Source organism: Columba livia, chromosome 5 (genome assembly GCF_036013475.1).
Source record: "Columba livia isolate bColLiv1 breed racing homer chromosome 5, bColLiv1.pat.W.v2, whole genome shotgun sequence".
Lineage (NCBI taxonomy): Eukaryota > Metazoa > Chordata > Aves > Columbiformes > Columbidae > Columba > Columba livia.
The window spans coordinates 34106588-34126313 of record NC_088606.1 but is presented as its reverse complement, the minus strand read 5'-3'; the positions used below and the strand labels follow the sequence as shown (position 1 = coordinate 34126313).

The window sequence follows — 19726 nt, the reverse complement described above, 5'->3', positions numbered from 1 at the left end:
GCCTGAGAAAACGCAGGAAGCCTGGGATTTGCAGATTATTCTTCACTATTTTAGTGGTCGACACAGTACAGACACTGGTTTGCTACTTGCTATTCCAAGTATTACAGAGCTCAACTCTTCATTAGCCCAATCTATCTATCACTTTTGTTGTTAAGAATGCTAATTCGGAAAATATTTCACAGTGTAACAGCCAAGTCATTAGTCATTAGTGTCTGCTGATGCTGGCTCTTACACAGGCAGCTCTCTAGCACCCTCAAGACTTGCTATTCTTTACTTTGAAGTAAACCTCGAAGTATCTTATCACAAATATGTTTCAATGTGGCATAGTGAATATTCATTCAGTTACCTTCAGTCACCTGAGGGAGAACAAGGAGTGCACACTAACTACTGAAAACATGATTTCTATTTATATGGGCAAATCTGGCCTACAGTCGTACATATACAAAACAAATAGTATTTTACTTAGTAATTACAGAAATTAGGAAAAAAAAAAAAAACCAAACAAAAAAACCCAAGAAAACTTCAGAAGTAATTGGAGGATATTTTCTTAGCTTGTGTAATGACAAAAGTACTGATCATACAGACCTATGTAATTTTTTTTACTACGATAAAATTTAACTGAGATTCCTTAGTAATCCCAGGTAATGTAATAGGGATACATTTGTGACATGCCCTGTCTGTTGAAATTTTCCTACATTGTCATCTACTGCCCTCTCCATTTTGGTCAAAATACATCTGTTATTTTTCATTAACACGAAAAGTAAGTTCCATCATTATTGTAAATCACCAGCAGGAATTCTTCCTTACAGACACAGGAGGAACATATGATGGTGGATCCAAATCACACTACACAAGTGATGCAAACAACTTCAAGTACAGTACTTTATTCCTTAGTGTTTACAGCTGTTAACAAAAGTGTGTCTCTCTCAAATCCTGAAAAAAAACCCCACCCAACCTATTTTTCAATTCTTTATCAACCAAAACAATATTCAGGTAGATATTCACTAGGTGTGAATAAACACAAAAATGCTCAAACATATATATGAAAATCTTTTACTCACAACAGAATTTTGAAAACACTATTTTTTCAAGACAGACATACAAAATTTAAGAGGTTCAAATCAATTATTTTCATGGTATTATTGCATCTTTTGATAAATTAATAGCAAATGTTCTGACAACAGAGGACAGAAAGGATACCTCTATGAAATGTGGTGGTGCTTACTTCAGTTTTCAAATACCAGCTTCACATTTTGGAATTATTTAAAAAAACTGAAATGGCCAGATTACAAAAAAAAAAAAAATCTTTAACCTATTGAAATTCCCATCTTTTACATGGTCTACATAAGTATAATTGAAATATGACACTGAAATAATTTAACTGTTAGAATTACTTGTGGGCATACAGCTGTTTCACTTGATGGTTTACTTCATTCAAACCTGCCCTATCAGGACAAACTGAGGAGTGTAAAAGCACCGAGGCACATCCACAGTTACAACAGCTCAACTAAAACAGCCCAACTTCACATCTTAAGACTGATGAAATCTTTATGCATAGATAAGCCATTCGATTTTCTTAGCATTTTTTCTTTGGTGAAGCTAAATGTTTGACTGCTGTTCCAAAATTACTTTTAGCAAAAAATGAATTTTATATTAAGGCTTTGGTTGTTCCAAACTACTCCATTCCTTTGCTGACTGACATTTTACCTCCAAGGCCCATGGTCTCACCTGGTATGTCATCAATTTCTGAGCAATTCCAGAGGATTAGGTAAAAAATCAAGCTCAAACACAAGGAAACCAGTATTATGCTTCCACATGACCCATGAGGGTCCCTCCATAATGACTGCAGAGGCTGACAACAGCTTAGGTCAGAAAGGAGTGTAGAAAAACAAAAACAAACCTGGCAGAGGAACTATATTTAGCTAGGCTGCATCTACCATATCACAAGCAGCATTCTCAAGCAGACTGTGATCACAGAGGAACAGGACAGAAACTTCTGAAGTTTATTTGGATTAAACTTTCAAATGGTAAGGTTGGTGATGGCTCATCAACAAAATCTGACACAGGCTTTTGAAAGAAACAATAATTTGATTTTGAACAGAGCTTTACATTCATGCATAAAGCTGCTTATGAAACAGGACATGACGCACATGTTCCTGAAGGTAAAAGAACATCTTTCGAGCACACCGAATATGGACACCCACAGGAAATTTGTGCAGAAAATACTCATAACTGTGGAACATAAAACCAAAATAAAATCCTAAAGTTCAACCTGCAGCTAAGCTTACAGGTCATAACTCAAAATGCTTCACAGCTGCTGTGATATGCAATCAACAAACATCCCCAGGTTCATCAGGTGCCTTCCCAAATCTCTCTGTAGTAACATGACCATGGTAAACACTGTCAAGAGTATGTACCTGGGAATCATCTCCCTGTTCTACCTCTGTACTCAGGAGTGGCCTCAAAGCAGGGGAGAGAGATCTAAAAGACTCTGGACAACAGAAACTGTCTTCTTTAAATGACAGCTCTAAATTTTATTCTTGTCTACATGTATTTACAGCCATAACTGTATGAAATCTAACTGCTCCTTCTAGGCTGACACAGTCTGTGAGGGAGAAGGCACCCTTACAATATCAAGACAGTTTCTCTTAGGCTATCAGACTAATTGTCTGGCAGAGTAAGAGAGAGACAAGTCATTGACAAAGGGTAACTAGTGTAGATGTCTTATTAGCAGGGCAGTCCACGATGCCCAAACAATTGGCAGGCAGGGGAGGAAAAAAAAAAGCAAAGGAAAAAACCCCAAAGAAATGGTATATTCTTTCTCAAGAAGCTCAGTTTATTCAACCTTCATGTCTGAAGGCTGATTCAGAAGGAATATATAAATGAACCCTTACCAGATATGATGGCTGCAGAAGTTTCCTACCCAATCTGATCTTAAAATATTTTTATGAAACAACAATAAAATGGAAAAGAGGTTATATGAAGATAGACACTATCAAAACGCACCATGATTCTGAATTTATGGTATGTGCTCTGACCTTCAGTCTCTCATATATTTAGGAACACACAAAACAACTTGGTTTCGTTAGTTTCTGTAGAGTATTAATTCAGAATGTTACTTTTATATGAAGCTCTGGAAGCATAAGAAACCAAATCGAGTAATTTTGACCAAAGCCTTAAGGATTTCAACACTTGATATTAAAAATCATTTACTTGTCCCGCATGAAAACTAGATGAAGAAAAAAAGCCTGAAAACAAGATTCCAGAGTCTTTTGAAAGTGTTTCCATCCAGTTCCTAGGACCATTTTGGTTTTTTTCTACACAGCATTTTAGAGCAGGGGAGTGGACATGCAACATGCAATAATTAGAGAAGCCTAAACATCAAATAATATACTTTTTGTTTGCTTATAAAGGGGTTTATTCAGTTTTCTGAGACTTATTTTAAATAAAAAGACATATTAAAAAACACCATATGAGCAGTACGAAAAACAAGGACTTTAGTCATCACATTTTAGTATAAAAGTTCTGTTCAGTTAACTAAAAGAATTCAATGACAACATCAGCTGGTCTAATGCAATGATTCATATGACCATACTTAATTCTAAGCTAAACCAAAGTTAACATATCTAAATTCCTGATATCAGTAAACACCACCACTGTATTTTGCCAGTTACTCTATTATTATTTACAGTATTTTAGTATCTTTTAGTATCTTCGGTATCCTCCCCCTCCCCTTCCACCATACGGATCACCATAGCCTCCCCTGCCACCATAACCCCCCCTGCCACCATAATCTCCTCTGCCACCATAATCTCCCCTGCCACCTTGGAAGCCACCTCCTCCTCTTCCACCACCTCTGAAACCCCCACCTCCAAAACCTCCACCCCCAAAGCCCCCACCCCCAAAGCCCCCACCCCCTCCTCCTCTACCCCCTCCAGCCCCCCAGTTGCCCCTTCCACCACCACCTCCACCTCCACCTCCCCAGCCACCTCTTCCACCACCTTCTTGTCGTTTTTGCCAAGGAGGCATTTCAGGAGGAGGTGGTTCAATCTCTGTTGGTCTGCCTCCACGGTCAGGTACTCTACCCATCAGAACCTATATGGAAAAATAGGTCATTTTTAGTTTTAAAAAAAAATAGTAATAATAAATTGAAGGGACACAGGGTTCTTTTTCTACAGACAAAGACATGCTGCCTGCTCTTCACAGGAGATAAGGCCCCCTAGGTGTGGACCCTGACAGCAGAATCCCTATTTCCTGTCCTTGTCACTTGCCCCAACACAACAGAACTCGAAGTGATCCAGTTTTCCACCTATAACATTGAAATAACGGCAGCTAGCTAGTTCATGTTACTTTTGTGAAATCTTTATGAAGAAAGCTACACATGTCAAGTACTAGTATTACAATATGCAATATATGCAATTAATATATAATACACATGAATGTATAAATATATATTCATAGACTCCTTATGATGCAGCTCTTCTACTTAAAAGCGCATATTTAAAAAGCTGGCAAAAAACTTAAACTGACAAACTGATGTGCAACTCTAAAAGCAGAGTCAGTTTGCCGTGGATCAGAAACTACTGACACTCAGAGAGCTGGAATGGACAAAATACATAACATGCTACAGTAACACTTTCAAGAAAAGAAAAAAAAAGGATGAGTAATGGATATTACTCAGTGTGCAAAAAGGGGACAGTACGGGACAGTATTACACAAAACACTAAGCTGAAGAACAAAGAGGTATCCAAGTAGGCCTTTTTGTTGTTTTCATATTTCATAAACTCTGTGTGATGAATGTTAACATACTCTAGTCAGTCCCATACACTCCAGTTAAGTCCCCTCTAGAAAAAAAAACTTTTTCCAAGATCCTACAATGATTAAGAAATTTCAGCATCTTTGGGATCAACAAATACTAAAGGGTATCTAAATGAGGCACAAAACTTTAGAAAAATCTGTAAATAAAGGAGTAATAAAAACAGGCTTAATCATCCTTTGAACGGTGAAACTCACGTCATTACTTGCAAGCTTCAGCTTCTATCAGACACAAGAAAGCAGCACAATGTTGATTTATGACCACAGCCAAACCAAATAATTTTACTTTGCAGCAAAATGACACTCTGACAGACTCTTTTATGATTTATACCGATTAACTAAAGACACTGGTTTACGAACTAAACAACATGATCCTGGCAACAGGTAGCCCAGGAACTGTTACCAGAAAGACCTACATACATCCTTGACTTGATGAAGTCGAGTCATTAACAGACAAACACCGCTCCCTGCCCCCACTGTTCCTTCACATCTTGCCTACTAGTTTATCCTGTTGCCTGACTGTGTGTAATAAGATAAAAAAGAAGTTGCTGCAATGTTTACTGCAATTCTGCAAACCTTCCTTTCTTAAAGCACCAGGTATCTTGCAAAAAGAAATGAAAATATTAAGCAAAGAGTACAATTCCAGAATTACTTTTGATAGGTCTGTAAAATCCCATGTGCTTTGATCACATTCCAGAAAGAAAAAGCATACCTTGTTGATCGCACAGACTGTATTTTCCCGTGTTGATCCACTACTTGTTCTCATGATCTTTGATAAATCTTCTCGAGCAGCGAGAAGGTGAGCTAACGTAATAGTTGACTTTGGAGATAATGCATAGCGCTTGGGCTGATAGATTCGTGCTATGTCATCTGTTTTTACCTAAGTGATAAAAATCAAGCACAACTTACTTGCTAGGCATAAAACACACAAACCCACTGTAAACTATGTCTTGGTCTCGGTAAGTTTCAATTTGAACACAGGGTGTAATTTATGAAAATCTAGGTTATTTTACAAAATGTAGTGCCAGTTGTTACCAATTCTCTTCATATAGATGGACCTATGGTACAAAAAAAGCTGCTGATTATCTTTAATTGATGCTGAAACTTAGCACCATTACAAAAGAAACTCTCCTAGCCACTGGCATCAAACAGATTCTTTGATGTTTTCCAACATAACTAAAGACTAAAATTTTAGAGTCTAAGCTGCTCTCTCAAGAGATTTACATAGCCATATTTAACAGATCCCTTCTATATGTGATGTAAACAGAGCAGCCTCAAAGTAAGTTCAATCTGTGGGAAAAAACAAACAAACAAACAAACAACATATCAATGTTCTGGAAACATCTAGAATGATCAGAGTAAAAACAAATTTGACCTTGGATGGACTAGACAACAGGTGCTGTTCCTTTACATGACTGTTTTGCTAGGCAATTACTGTACCATTTACGGATCCATTTCAGTCTGCAAATTTAACTCTCCTGGGGACAGAATTAGTGAAAAAAACCCAAATCAAATGAACAACAAAAAAACCCACACAAAAAATGCCACACGATCAAAAGAAGAGAAAGGTATCACACCTATTTAATGGTGTGGAAAAAAAGGCAAGCTAACAAATAAATTAAGAAAGGACAACAATTTGACTCCGGGCTTAAAAAAAAAAATAAAATATCTGAGTTATATCAATGCCACAACTTTTTCCATCCCCAAAGTCTTCTTGGAGAAGTTATAAACAAATATTTCTACAAGAGAAATAAGGGAAAAAAAAAAAGATTAAAAATCATATCTAATTTTGAATTAAGATGTAACCTGGTTATTTTTGTAACTGCATACTATTTCACATCAATAGTCTTTATAAGACAGGAAAATGAATCACCTTACTTGTTTATCATAATTACAAATCTCTTTAAACTATTGTTCTATTGTGAAAGCATATTGCTTTTCACATTGTTTGAATGGAATAATATCAAGCGACTTAAAAATTTTAGTCTGATTAAGCCAGTCATCAACTAACACCAACTACAAATTAGAAGCATACTTTAAATTTGGAAATATATAGTCATATTGGTACAGCTATAATAAGTTATACACACAGGGACATCTCCTGGCTTCTGTTAGCTAAACGCCCTCCTTTTCGTTTCTTGCAGCAGGAACGCATTCACAGCCCCTACAGAAATTCAATAGTGAGCCATTCCAAAGCAGCACAGCAGCAGTTAGCCTCATGTCTTGCAGTGATCTTTAACAAGCTTCACAAAAACAATTCTGTCTGCATGTGTCACTGACAAATTGTGACACCAGAATGACTTATAACAACCCATGCTTTCAGTGAGCTTTCAAAGTTTTAAGACTTATCCATCTTAAGCTTTCTACACAGACCTTTGGAAGGGAAGTTGATCTTGCAGCAAAAACATCTGCCTCCAGCTTCCCACATGGATATTCACCAAGTTACAAACTTCATGTATCTTATCACCCTACCCTCCTGGATAGAAACAATATATATTTCTAGCTCAGAGTTATCAGACTGGTTAAATCACAACTATTTGTTAATATACAGAGTACTAGGAAATAGTACAAATGAAATGATCACAATTAAAATAAAAAACGGCAGAAAAAATCCAGGAGTGGTTTGGAATTTTCAGCCACCTGAAGGATTACAAGTTATTGTGTGCTTTTCTCATACAAGCTGTTTTTCAAAACACGTGTTCAACTGACCATTTATTCAGGAGCCCTGAATCCATGACAGGTAGCAGTCACTGTAATCTCACTAACTTTATGGGCAGTCACCTTTTGCAACCAATCCATGTTAAGGCCCAGTATTTGTCTTGCTCTTTCATCTGCATCAGAAAAGCTGAAGTTCCCTCCCAGTTTACTTGATTGGAATGGGGTGGATATAGAAAAGAAAAAGAAGAGATGTGAACTCATTAAAGTGAGAAACCCCAAGACAGGATGCTAGAATTTATAATTGTGAAGCTACAATCACAAAGGATGGATCGTGCCATCTGGTCAAATCCTTCCCCTTCCTCAATATCTAGGACTTGAATGTTACAACCCAGGATAAGGAACTGGTCAGAAAGAAGATAACAGTAGTGAAAGTGTTTTTTACACGGTATGTATATTCGGTAGGAAGACTTGGGGAATTGTAGCAGACTCCCACCTAGAGGAAGCAAAAAATACAGCAAGCTTACCTTTGCTCTATCAGACCAGCCAAATGACTGTACCGTCACATCCAGCCTCTTCACTAACATCCGTCGGCGACATTCGTACTCACTGCGAAGAGCATCATTGATTTTTTCCAATTTTTCCTGCAGTGTTACAATAAAATATCCAAATATTCAAATCTATAAAGTTATAGAAGTCAATTTAAAGTTAACCCCATCCAGCATCTAAGATGTCTATCCCCATGTGACCACTGTGAATTACATAAAATTAGGGGTGCATCTGTGTAGTGCTACAGTAGTATTTATATACAAAATATTTTGCAAGTTAATAAGTGGATGAACCAATACAAAGCCTGTCTTATAACATGAATCTTGGAAGTGGCTGATTAGCACTGCAACTGAATTTTAGTATTAATATTCAGCAACAGAACAGTAATTTTAAACTCGACAAAGTCAGATAAAGCCACATGCATTAATTTTGACCACCCTTTTAAGTACAGAAAAAAGAAATGGAGAGACTTTTTCTTACCACTTGGTCAGAATTCAGAGGTTTTGTTAGCAGTGATTTCCCCACGTGGTTGTTTTGAACTTTTGAGAGAATGTCCTTTATCTGAAACAGAACATATACTTCTTCTCAGAACACAAATTATATTTATTTCAGCAGAACTTGCTGCAATCACAATTTGCTACTCATAAAATCACATACAGCACATTGGTTTTAGTAGATCCATGAAAACAGATATGCACCTTCTGACTTATCATCCATTAATAAAAGAAGATTTCTGGAATACTTTCACTACATGACCAACTTCTATACAAAAATATTTTATGGCACATCATTCCTCCTCCCAGTTGTAAGAGAACAATATGCATATAGCAAATTTATCATGTGCATGTAGGAAGTAGTACTAGTTAAATTAGTCATTCTACTTATTATTTAGTGTTGTAACTGCAACTAAGGAAACAATCAGAATCTAAGAGTTCTGTTGCCAAATGCCAGACTTGGCTACAAAAATCTGGTGAGGGGTGCTAGTAAGAAAGGCAAGAGATATGATAGGTATGCAGCCATTCTCTCTCACTAATTTTCTTCTAATGGTATAATTGGTTCCATTCAACATATGTTTAAGTCTTCTATGTTCACTCCAAATCAGCCTTGCTTTTATTTTGTCCGTTGTTTTTTGCCCTCAATAATCGCGGATGAAGTCGCCTCTCTTTCTGCCTTCCAACTCCACTGCATTCTCCTATCTCACCACAAGAAACCTTTACCCCCTCTTCCCGAAGGAATTTACTTTGGCACAGCTCTTCTAAAACTGTTACCATGAAGAGTCCAACACTCATACATAACTTACCAGCCAACTGATTTTTCAGCTGGAGTAGACTGCATGCAAATTATCGTTCCTGCAAGTTTTGCACACAGTTTGACGGGGAGAACTACTACATCTTCATTTGCTTTTGTAAATAATTATGGTAAACCAAGTCAAACGACTAAAACTAGAGTTTATTTTCTGTTACACGTCACAAAGAAGGATTGAGGCAGTGCATGATCCACAGTAAACGTGTAGCTGAGGACAGCTGTTAGATACATTTGCAAGGATTATAAGACTTCAGGTAGGCACACAGGCACTTACGCTAAATTTATCATAAGGGTAAGGTTCAAAGCTCACTCTTCCCAGGGTGGTCTGATTTGTCTGTCTTCCAAAGGTAGCCAACTTGTTTTGATTTTAGTGAAGCATGTACATGACACCTCTCAATCTACTTCAAAACTCTAATTTACCTAAGCACAAACTATGCTTGAATTTAAATAAATGCCTGAAGAATCAAAACCTAGTAATAATGAACAATACACTAAGATGACACCTTGCAGCAATACAACAACAATACACTAAGATGACAGCATGACACCAAGAGATGAAGAAATCAGTGGTTAGTATAGAAGAAGGAATAAATAGCAGATGAATTAAAGATTCTGTTAGGCAAGAGGTGCCTTATCCATATACCATTAAAGTCAGGAATATACTCTCAAAAGTTCTAATGAGTTGAAAGGAAGAGAGTCTATCAAAATGAGACTGGCTGCTGACGGAACAAAACAACACACAGACAAAACAACAAATTTCTATAATATTTCTTTCCAAGTTAAAAATAATATCTATGTAATTTTATTCAGTGACAGTTTTATTAATCAAGCAGCATTTAAGGTGGAATCTTTTCACTGACAAACTGGTCTATGTTCACATTTGTACACACTGTAAAGTCACACCAGATTATTGAAAACCCACTTTACACCCTCACTCCCATCAGCAGGAATCCGAGGGTATGACCTACAACTGCAACAGCGAAATAAGCTCAGCTGCCTGACAGCTGCAGAATTCATCGTCCAGCCTTGACTGATGACAAGGCGCTGAGCACAAGAGCTTTGACATACCCTTGTCTGTCATAGCACAAGAATACAACTGATGTATCTATGCTATAACCAGCATACCTGAACACAACAGTTGCCCTAGGTTAAGAAGGATAAGCAGGAGTTGAAAAAAAACAAAAGAAAACACCACAACCGCCACCAAAACCCAGAAAGAAGTCTGTATGTGTAGGTGGGAACATCACCAAAAGCAGCACCCAGATAAAAGAGCAGCAAAAACATTCATAGAAATGTAAACCAAATTGTAACAGCCAAATCATCCTAAAGTTCTCATACACTCAGCTGTAAAAAGCAAGCTAATTAATGAGAAGCTAGATGGAAATTAAGATATTTGACTATTTGATGTACTGTGTAATCAATGACCGTGGTCATATTAAATATTTATGGGATTGTTTTGGAAGTTCACACACTCAAAAAATAGTTGAAAACCAATTCAGTTATTTGATTTGTATGAGGAAAATATTGACTTCAAAATCTGCTGTATAAAAACGTACAGTTATTCTATTATTACCAAATAAAGCAGATCTTTATGCATTGAATATGACATTTCTCATCTGTTTTATAAGTCTACACTCATTAAAAATATTTTTTAGCTGACATTTCACTACCATGTTCCATTTATTTATTTATTTATTTATTATTTTTACCCTCTGTCAAAGTACAGCAATAATTTCTATGCTTAATGCCATTTATGCAGATAAATATCATATATGCATGCACTTCCAGGGTTTCTAAGATTTTGAAAAAACCTGAAGAGACATGTCATTAATTTAAGTTACACTATCAAAACTACAAGGAAGGAACATTGTCTTAATTAGTCATAACGTGCAGTGCACAACTGCAGAAAGATCACCTAAAAATCTTAGGCACACAGTATTTTTATCCTGTCCTCTGCCCCTCTTCCATTTACCTGCAGATCATTTTAATTTCAATATTTATTTAACTTTAAAGGCATTTCTGTTGGACCTTTATTTCTGGTTGACAGGAAAACTCTTTGGCCTTGTTTCCTGCAACTACATTGACACTTACTGTTTGGGCAAAATTATGCCTGCAAAATTATTAAACACTAATAGTTAAAAGCAACACACTAACTTAAATATGAATAAATATTTGGGAATACTTCCCAGAATTTTCAAATATATTCTTCTCATATTTCACTTAAATGTTTTAGCTTAGTTTTGATTTAATTTATTTGATAACCCTTTATAATTTCTTTTCATTCTCTACTATTAGGGCACTACTTTTCACTACTAGAAAGCAAATAAAGTAGGCAAAAAAATTCGGAAGTCTTTTGAATAATATGGTATTGGAAGTAGTATTAGAGTGTCACTTTGTAAGTAAGGTGTGAAATTCACACTATCTTGACTGGAAAGGAGCCAGATGTGTGAGTTACAAAGCTCAACACTGCCATAAACTTTTCTGAATCTTTGATCAACGTCCATTTAAATTCTATGGGAGTTTTGGTACTAAATTTCAGAATGTCTCTCAAATATTACCTTTTATAAATATACTTTACAAGGGAAAAGCATCTTAAAAAAAAATAAAAAAAAAAAACCAACCAAGACAAAACACTATTAGTTTCTCAATAGTATAGAATAAAGTAAAATATATTTAATGGTAGGAGGCTGTAAGACTGTCTATTCATCTCTCACATTTTCTTACGTATGTTGATAACCAACCCACTTTATTACAGGAGATGCAAATTAAAAAGGTACTTCCTATGATTGCATATTCAAAGTCTGAGGTACTGTAAAACTCATGGTTTGATGGAAGAAAGCAATCCTAATTTTATAGCAGTCTTTTAGATAAACTGACAAATTATCAAAAACAATCAATGTTCTAACATTCCATACCAAAATACAATGTGTGATCTGTCCCTTTGGTAGATTGCTGCTGCACAGCCAAACTATTCTCAGAACTGTTCCCACAGCTAATGACAATGCTGAAGATGCTGGACAGACAAAGAGTAGACACGTTGAAATGCTGCAGATACATTTGCAAATGCAATAAAAATAATAGATTAGCATGTAAATTGCTATTACAAATGATATAGGATAATACTATACTATTGACAGTGCAACTTTGCATAGAACCTAACTAAATCAGCAACAAAATGTTTAAAAAAGAAACTGATCACTTCAATTGATTTTTTGTGAGGATATAAACAAACAAACAAAAACAAACAAACAAAAACAAACAAACAAAAACAAACAAACAAAAAGCACAAAGCCAGTGAATTCCAACTGGTGGTATCACCATTCTAACATAGCTAAATCTACAAATGTAAGTATCTAACTCTGTACTGTATCAAAATAACTCTGAACCTGTCCTATATTAAAGCAAGGGATGAAGGACAAGGAGACAAGGAAACATATAGCAGAAATTCTACAAAATCTCCTGAGAGATAGGAAGAAAATCCTTTGTTTGTAAGGGATGAAACATGCAGAGATGAAATTACTGTATTCATTTGGAGTCACAGAAGATGAATGAACTAATTTTGCCACTTTTCTACACTCTGAAGTGACTACAAGTGGTATTACCACTGTGGAATTGACAGACCTGAAAACCCTCACAAAATAGCCTGGGCAGTATTATTAAAAACAAACAAAAGCCCAAACTAACAAGAACAACCACAACTAAACAAACAAAACCCCACACACTTTCAAGATTCTGCTCATTTTAGTACTTATGAAACTACAACAGTTTACAGAAACTGTAATAGTAACACCCTACACACCAACTCAAGCCTGTGATCCTATCTGAAAGGAAATCCTGAAATTTGCAAAAGGTGGCAGAGACTAAAAGTCTAATAATTCAGAGAAAACTTTCTAGACTATGTGTGTGAGAAGGAACTGGGCCACCAGGCCTGGTCTTACTGTCCCTGCAATTGCAGAACTAGAGTTCTACCCCTTTAACATGGGATGAAACTAAATCTATACCCAAGAAGTGAAGCAAAGGGATGGCCCCTGCCCAGGGCTGCAGCCCACCAACTCACAGAGGGAAGTCAGCAGTACCAGGCGAGTTTCAGTCCATTAGTTATTAGCTGGAACTCTGACATTTTAATCCTCAGAAAACAGTGCTAGAATTGTTTCTTCATCCTTTCTAAAACATTCAATGGAAAGACTGGATATAAATATTTCATTAGAACTCAATGGAACGAGCACTGTTAATAGTGCAGGAATTGGTATTTTCACTGTCATTAAAGGTTTCGTGTTGTGACACTAAAGACGTACAGATGTAAGAAATCAATGCAAGTAACAGGCCCTTTCCCCAAAATCTCTCAATGTTCAACTGCCCACTGGCCAACGAGAAGAAGAGGAGGAAGAAAAAAAGCAGCATAATAATGTAAAATTATTAAAGACCCAGCAGCAGAGGGGGATTCATTCCATGTATCTGCCATAGTTCCTAAAGGGGACTGGTCACCCACTCTCCCCAAATATCAGGGAGAAATAAAGACCAAAACTTTTAGCTGCCTGACAGAGAAAACAAATTCCACCTCAAGAGCCTATTTACATTCTAAAGTGAGGAAGTCGGATTAAGGATCACATCAGCAAATCTACCTGGAAACTGGTGGGACACATATGAAAGAACTGTCCTGTTTCATAAGATTTAAGTTGGCTTATTCACCGGCTATTGGTAATTCAAGCGTTTTCATCCTCTTCTGCAGCTAAAAAAAAGGCACTGACAAATCAATACTTGCAATTAAGCAATTCATAAATGAAGAAATAAAAATTTAAATTTTTTATATTAAATTTAAATACATCTGGAAAATACTACAAGTACATAAATGCACCATCAGTTATTACCCAAAGGCTTCTGCCTGCTGCAGCACATTTAAATGGGTAACAGGAAAACTATGTTACCTCAACTCATACCTTGAATTTGCATGGAAAAGTAAGCCTCATCAGGTACACTGCATCCTCAGGGAAATGCTGAAATACTTCACCTCGTAATTAAAACAGTTTAACACTAAGCTGGCTTTCAGAATAAAAATTCCTCTGCAGTTGTCAGATAGGACTTTTACGGATTAGACTGTTGGGCCCTTAACTCTAAAGATGAATGCTCACAGTGTCAGAACAGAGAGAACACAAAACAGTCCATACCTTTTGTTCCACATTGGTTAACAAGAGAGGAATATCAGAAGATGAGGAGTTCGGCAGGCCCAGTGCATCACAAATAGCTTGTACTTCCTGATGAACTTCATTGTGCTTTCCCAAATGAGAGCCTTTAATTTTCTTGCTGTGCAGTATCTTTGAAGCCTGAAGTTCTGTACTTAGAAATACTAAAGAGAAAAGTGTCATAATGGCAGATGTAGAGAAACTTAAATATTTCTGCATCCACATTCTCATATACAAATACAATATATACATTTATAGTAAGACCATCATAAAAAGAGAGACTCTTTCTCAGTTCTCTCCTGGACAGGTCAGAATTAGTTTCCCATTTTTTATCTGAACTAACTCACCTGACTTCCCACCTTCAGTCTACAGACTGTATTTAACTCCTTAACCCACTTCCACCACCAGACCGCTAGTGCTTTGGATACTTTCATATTATCATGCTGGTTCCTGCTGCTACTCCTTTGTCCAAGTCCAGCATAAACCCAGACTTTGCTTCTCTCAATGCTGCTTTCAGCACTTTCAAATCACATAGCATTTTCTTTTAAGCTGCCCAGAAACTTCTCAGAAATACTGGAAGCAAAGTCTCAGTTTCAGCTAAGCTGGAACTGGATCAAGAGAGGGATCAGGAGGCCTCAGTAGGTTGAACCATATTTCACAAAGAAATGTTAGTTTCTACTAAAATAGTTTTCTCATAGTTTATTATTTTCCACTTCTGCACAAGTGAGCTGACACATAGTCAGCTAGGTTGTAATGATTGCACACAAATACTTAAATATACATAAAGAACTATTTAATGTAAATTGTACAACAACAACAGAGCATGCATGTAAAATACTGTCTTATAAATGGGAAAATGATTATAACTTACAGAGGAGTTTAAGACAATCTTCTTTCTCTCTTAATCTGTCCTTGATGTCTCCAGATATAAGTGATGAATACGGGCAAGACATTTCTCTCAGAAAGCCACTAATCTCAAGCTGGAAGCTTTCTATATCTTTATCACCTGTGGGGATAAATAAATGCAAAACTAATGGCTTTTTACAGAAACATCAAACTGTAATCTAATTGTCTCAACTTACACATTTAAATTGCAGGTTTCAACAGCCCAGACAAAGATTTATCACATACCACCCCAGTATCATTTTTTTTTTCTTGAAAAAACTCACATACATGCAGACAAGCCTTTTAATAGCTACAGAATACTGTACTCACACTTTGAACAAGAAGCTGATGCTACAGCAGTCTTTTGAAAACATGAATGCAAATTCACATCACTAGGCAGTGAAGAGCTTATGTCACAAAACAGTGTATCAATATAATTAATTTTCTGATTAACAAGTTACAGGAGTCATAAGGTCATAAGCCCACTATTTTCAACTGTTTTGGTTTTTCTTTTTTTTTTTTTTTAGTTTCACTACACTTTTGTGAAAACATAAGCAATATAAAATCTCATCCAAGTTTCAGCACTCAACAAAAAGAATCAGGTAGCACTAAGAAGCAACTCATGTGTCTACACACAGTGCTGAATGCAAAACTGCATTGGACCACCTAGTTGAAAATACCATGCTCTGGGATTTCAGCCATCAAAATATGATTACATATAACAGCCACTCACAGGATGTATGAATGTGCTTTTATATATTTATGCAGATCTAAAAAAAAACCCAAAGCATCTTTTCTTTTTTTTTTTCTTTTGAAAGAGCCTTTACAAGACAAGACCTTAATCTAAAAGCTACATACATGCAAATATCACCCTCAGTTTGGCTACCTTCAGCAATCTTCTAAGCTTCAACACTGTAATTTAACTATTAGCTCAACAATATGGATCTAAATACATTGAGCAAATACTAAATTCCTGTAATAAATTAACATCCACGTACCATCTGTTGAAGAGATGCTTTCTTCCATATTACAAAGTGACTTTATTTGGGAACCTAACCAAACACAAAGCTCAAAAAATTCTGGTGAAGACAATCCATTTTCTGCTGCTTTGTTCAGGGCTTCCTCCTCCAAGAGGGGACCAGTGTACCTGCACAGAGGCATAAACATTAGTTAGAAGAAGCAAGTTCAACATAAAATCTACACATTTTAAAATCATTTTACTATAAGCTAGTTCATAAATACTTTGAAAGAAATTAATCTTTGTAAGTTACTTTTGTCAAGGAATAATTCAGACATTAAAAAAAAAAAAAAACAAAACAAAAAAACCACACATACACAAAAAAATGAACAGTAATTTAAAACCAAAATGGCTTGTCAGAAAATAGGAGGCAGGCATTTTCACGTATCACACGTGAATGTGAAAACAGAGTTGCATGTCTCAATACATACTAAACAGACAAGAACTCAAGTATTAATTCAAGCGTTTAGTTAAACACATTTCCTTCCAACATTAACAACTCACTGCCCGAGAGCACCGGCAATGAGACTACCTAAAAATTAAACTAAATTTTACATTGTTTCTGTTCTGTTGCACCTGAAGCGCTTTGGCGGGAGGCAGACGGGCAGCCCGGCCGGCGGGAGACCCGGGAGACCCGGCCGCCCCGCAGAGCTGCAGAGCAGCAGCCCAGACAGGCGGCCCGGCCGCCTCGGCACGGCTGAACATCCCCGCTCCCCGTCCCTCTACACCCCCAGAAACGCCCGCGCAGCCGCTCTCTCCTGCCTTTCTCCCACTAAACCAGGGCCAGCCCAACGCAGCCGCAGTGACTCCGCTCCCGGGCGAGGCAAGAGGCCCAGCTCAGGCCGCAGCCGAGTCTCCCCCGGCACCCGTCGGAACGTGGGGCAGGGCCCTCTGCCGCCCCCCGATTCCCCTCCGCGGCCGGCGCCGTTCTCCGCTCCCCTCCGCCTCCCCGCCTCCCGCCCGCGGCGAAGCGGCCCCTCTCAGCGCACGGCCGGGCGGTACGGTGCTGGGCTCCCCTTGGCCCCTCGCCCAGCCAAGGGGGAGCAGCTGCTGTTCCCCGATTACCCCAAGGCCTCCAGCGCGTCCAAGATGTCGCACTCCATCTTCGGGCCGGGCGCCAGCTCCCTCATGCCGGTACCGCGGCTCGCCGCCGCCCGCCGCGCCGCGCTGTGCCCTGCTCAAAGCGGCCCTCCGCAACCTGCGCCCGCCGTTGCGTTCCGCCACTGCAGGCCCGGGCCCGGCGGGAGGCCCCGCACTGCCTCCAAGCGGCTCTCCCAGCGGCTGCCTCCGCCGCTCGAAGGGGCTGCAGAGGCGCCCTGTGCCAGCCAGTCGCTCACAAGTGGGAACGGCCCTTCCGTACAGGTCGGCCCTTGCTTTCCTCCGTTACCGAGGGGCGTCCAAGCTGTCTCACTCTTTCTTGGCGGGGCTTATCTGCTGGCCCTGCTGCCCTGCTCCGGATTTGGCCCCAGGCCATCACCCACTGCTGTTGGCTCACCCGTCACCCAGCCACCTGGAGAAAAACAGGTCCAGGAGAGAGCATGATCGCCCTTCTGGCCTCCGGACATGGCTCCTGCGTGGGGAGTCAACTCTGCTGCCCACAGACCCCTGCAGCCGGCCCTGCATGTGGGACATGGTTTAAAAAAAGCAGGTTTTTAGGCCTGTACCTCTACAATATTTCTGGGATCTCTCTGAATGTTGAACTATGCCTGTGGCAGTGCAGACCATGACTGCAGGGACCCCAGTGCCTTGGTTTTCCACTGTGGGGGCCTCAGCCCTGCACCAAGGGTGCGGGCCTGGCAGAGACCAGCTCCTGGAACCTGGTTGAGCTTTAAATCCAGGCTGTTTATGATATTTTTGATACATTATGGAGGGAAGCTGGGTTGTGCTGAACTGACACGCGGTGGTACCGAATATGAGCATGACCAGCTTGCTCCTGCCTGAGGAATGCAGGGTTTCCAGCTGAATGTGGCTGGAAGCAGCACACAGCTTTATAGCCTGTGTGGATTATGTACTGCATGTAATGGAGTGCAGTGACCTGCTGGGCCTCTCTGGGGATGTTACTTTTCTGTCCTGTGACCCTGCAAGGATTTCCAGTTTCAGTACTCTTAGACCCATTTATCAGAAAACTAGAAGGCAGGTCTCCCAAAACGTGACTTTGTCTGATCTTTGATTTATTTTTTGCATTCTCTTTTTGAGTTGTTTGGGTTCCCATTTCCAAGTTTTTCTTAGCAACAGCAATGTTGAAAGAAAGACATAAACTCGCACCGGATTTTTTTTCTCTTTGGTCCCAAACTATCCTTGTTTTATCCCTCACTCACAGTCACTTTGGGTGCAACATCCCCCAAGTTCCCTCTAAAACACTATTGCTACATCAGCTTCTCAGAGCTTTGGTTTTCATTTAGCTCAGCTGTATATGCTTGTATTAACTGGAAGGAAAATTATTCTTTTTCTTTTTTTTTTTTTTTTTTTTTTTTTTTTCACCAGTACTGTCACATATGGGCCTTCAGAAAATCCAGTGGCTGAATCTGTGATGAAGACCTGTAAAGGCGTGCACCCAGAGCGAAGTATTTACAACACAGATATTCTTAATTAGTAAAATCTCCACAATTTCTGAAGCAACTGTTTTTAATTATTTCCACTTAGCAGAAGACAGGGCTTTCTTGAGTACTAAGCTCTTAAAAAAATGGGAATCAGGACATCCATGACCACCCTCACACACACACAGAAATCTATAAATTAAAAACTTTTTTTTTCATGGCAGTCGGTGGAAAGAAGAGCATCTGAGAGTCTGTAGGCTTATGTTGACTAGATGATGTACATCAGTGCCAGTAGCTCCATGGTCTCCTTCACACCTCTCAACCATGTCTTCTCTATATGACTGAACTTTAAGAGGACTTTTGTTTCAGGTGGATTAACATAATAATTTCTCTAAATGAAGGAACATGGATCTGCGAGCAGAGCTTCTGAAAATAAGAACTCTTACTCCTATTTAGACAACATTAATGTCTAATTAATAGGCTGTCCAATTAACAGAGTGAGAAAACAAGATAGAGAAATAAACAGTTTTCTTTCCTTTTTTTTCCTGAAGTTGTATCTTTATGTTGCCCACAGTGTCATCACTACACAGTTGTTCTGAGAAACTGAGCAATTTTCATATCATCCAAAAGTGCATGCTAAGAAAAAGAACTGGGAACAACTGGAAGTGAAATCGAAAGTGAAACTATCATAACATAATATACAACTAAAAAGAAATCTAGTCATTTAAGTGGTACTGTGTGGTACAAGCAGGTGGCTGCAGTATTCCTTGGGTCTCTCCCTG

General features: G+C 38.5%; 1 protein-coding gene across 4 annotated transcripts; it reads right to left on the bottom strand.

The window, feature by feature from the left end:
* Positions 1–868: 868 nt before the first annotated feature.
* FAM98B (family with sequence similarity 98 member B) lies at positions 869–17796 on the bottom strand. 4 transcript variants are annotated; one of them, XM_065064224.1, is made up of 8 exons: positions 17473–17796; positions 16388–16536; positions 15376–15510; positions 14490–14668; positions 8500–8580; positions 7998–8114; positions 5528–5695; positions 869–4095 (listed from the first exon to the last, which is right to left on the bottom strand). In XM_065064224.1, the coding sequence occupies exons 1-8, from the start codon at positions 17535–17537 to the stop codon at positions 3706–3708; spliced, it is 1284 nt and encodes a 427-aa protein (XP_064920296.1). In that variant the 5' UTR covers positions 17538–17796; the 3' UTR covers positions 869–3705. The 4 variants fall into 4 exon arrangements, with proteins under 4 accessions (XP_064920296.1, XP_064920298.1, XP_064920297.1 ...); XM_065064226.1 differs by lacking the exon at positions 17473–17796 and adding an exon at positions 17170–17381; XM_065064225.1 differs by lacking the exon at positions 17473–17796 and adding an exon at positions 16963–17152.
* Positions 17797–19726: the final 1930 nt, after the last annotated feature.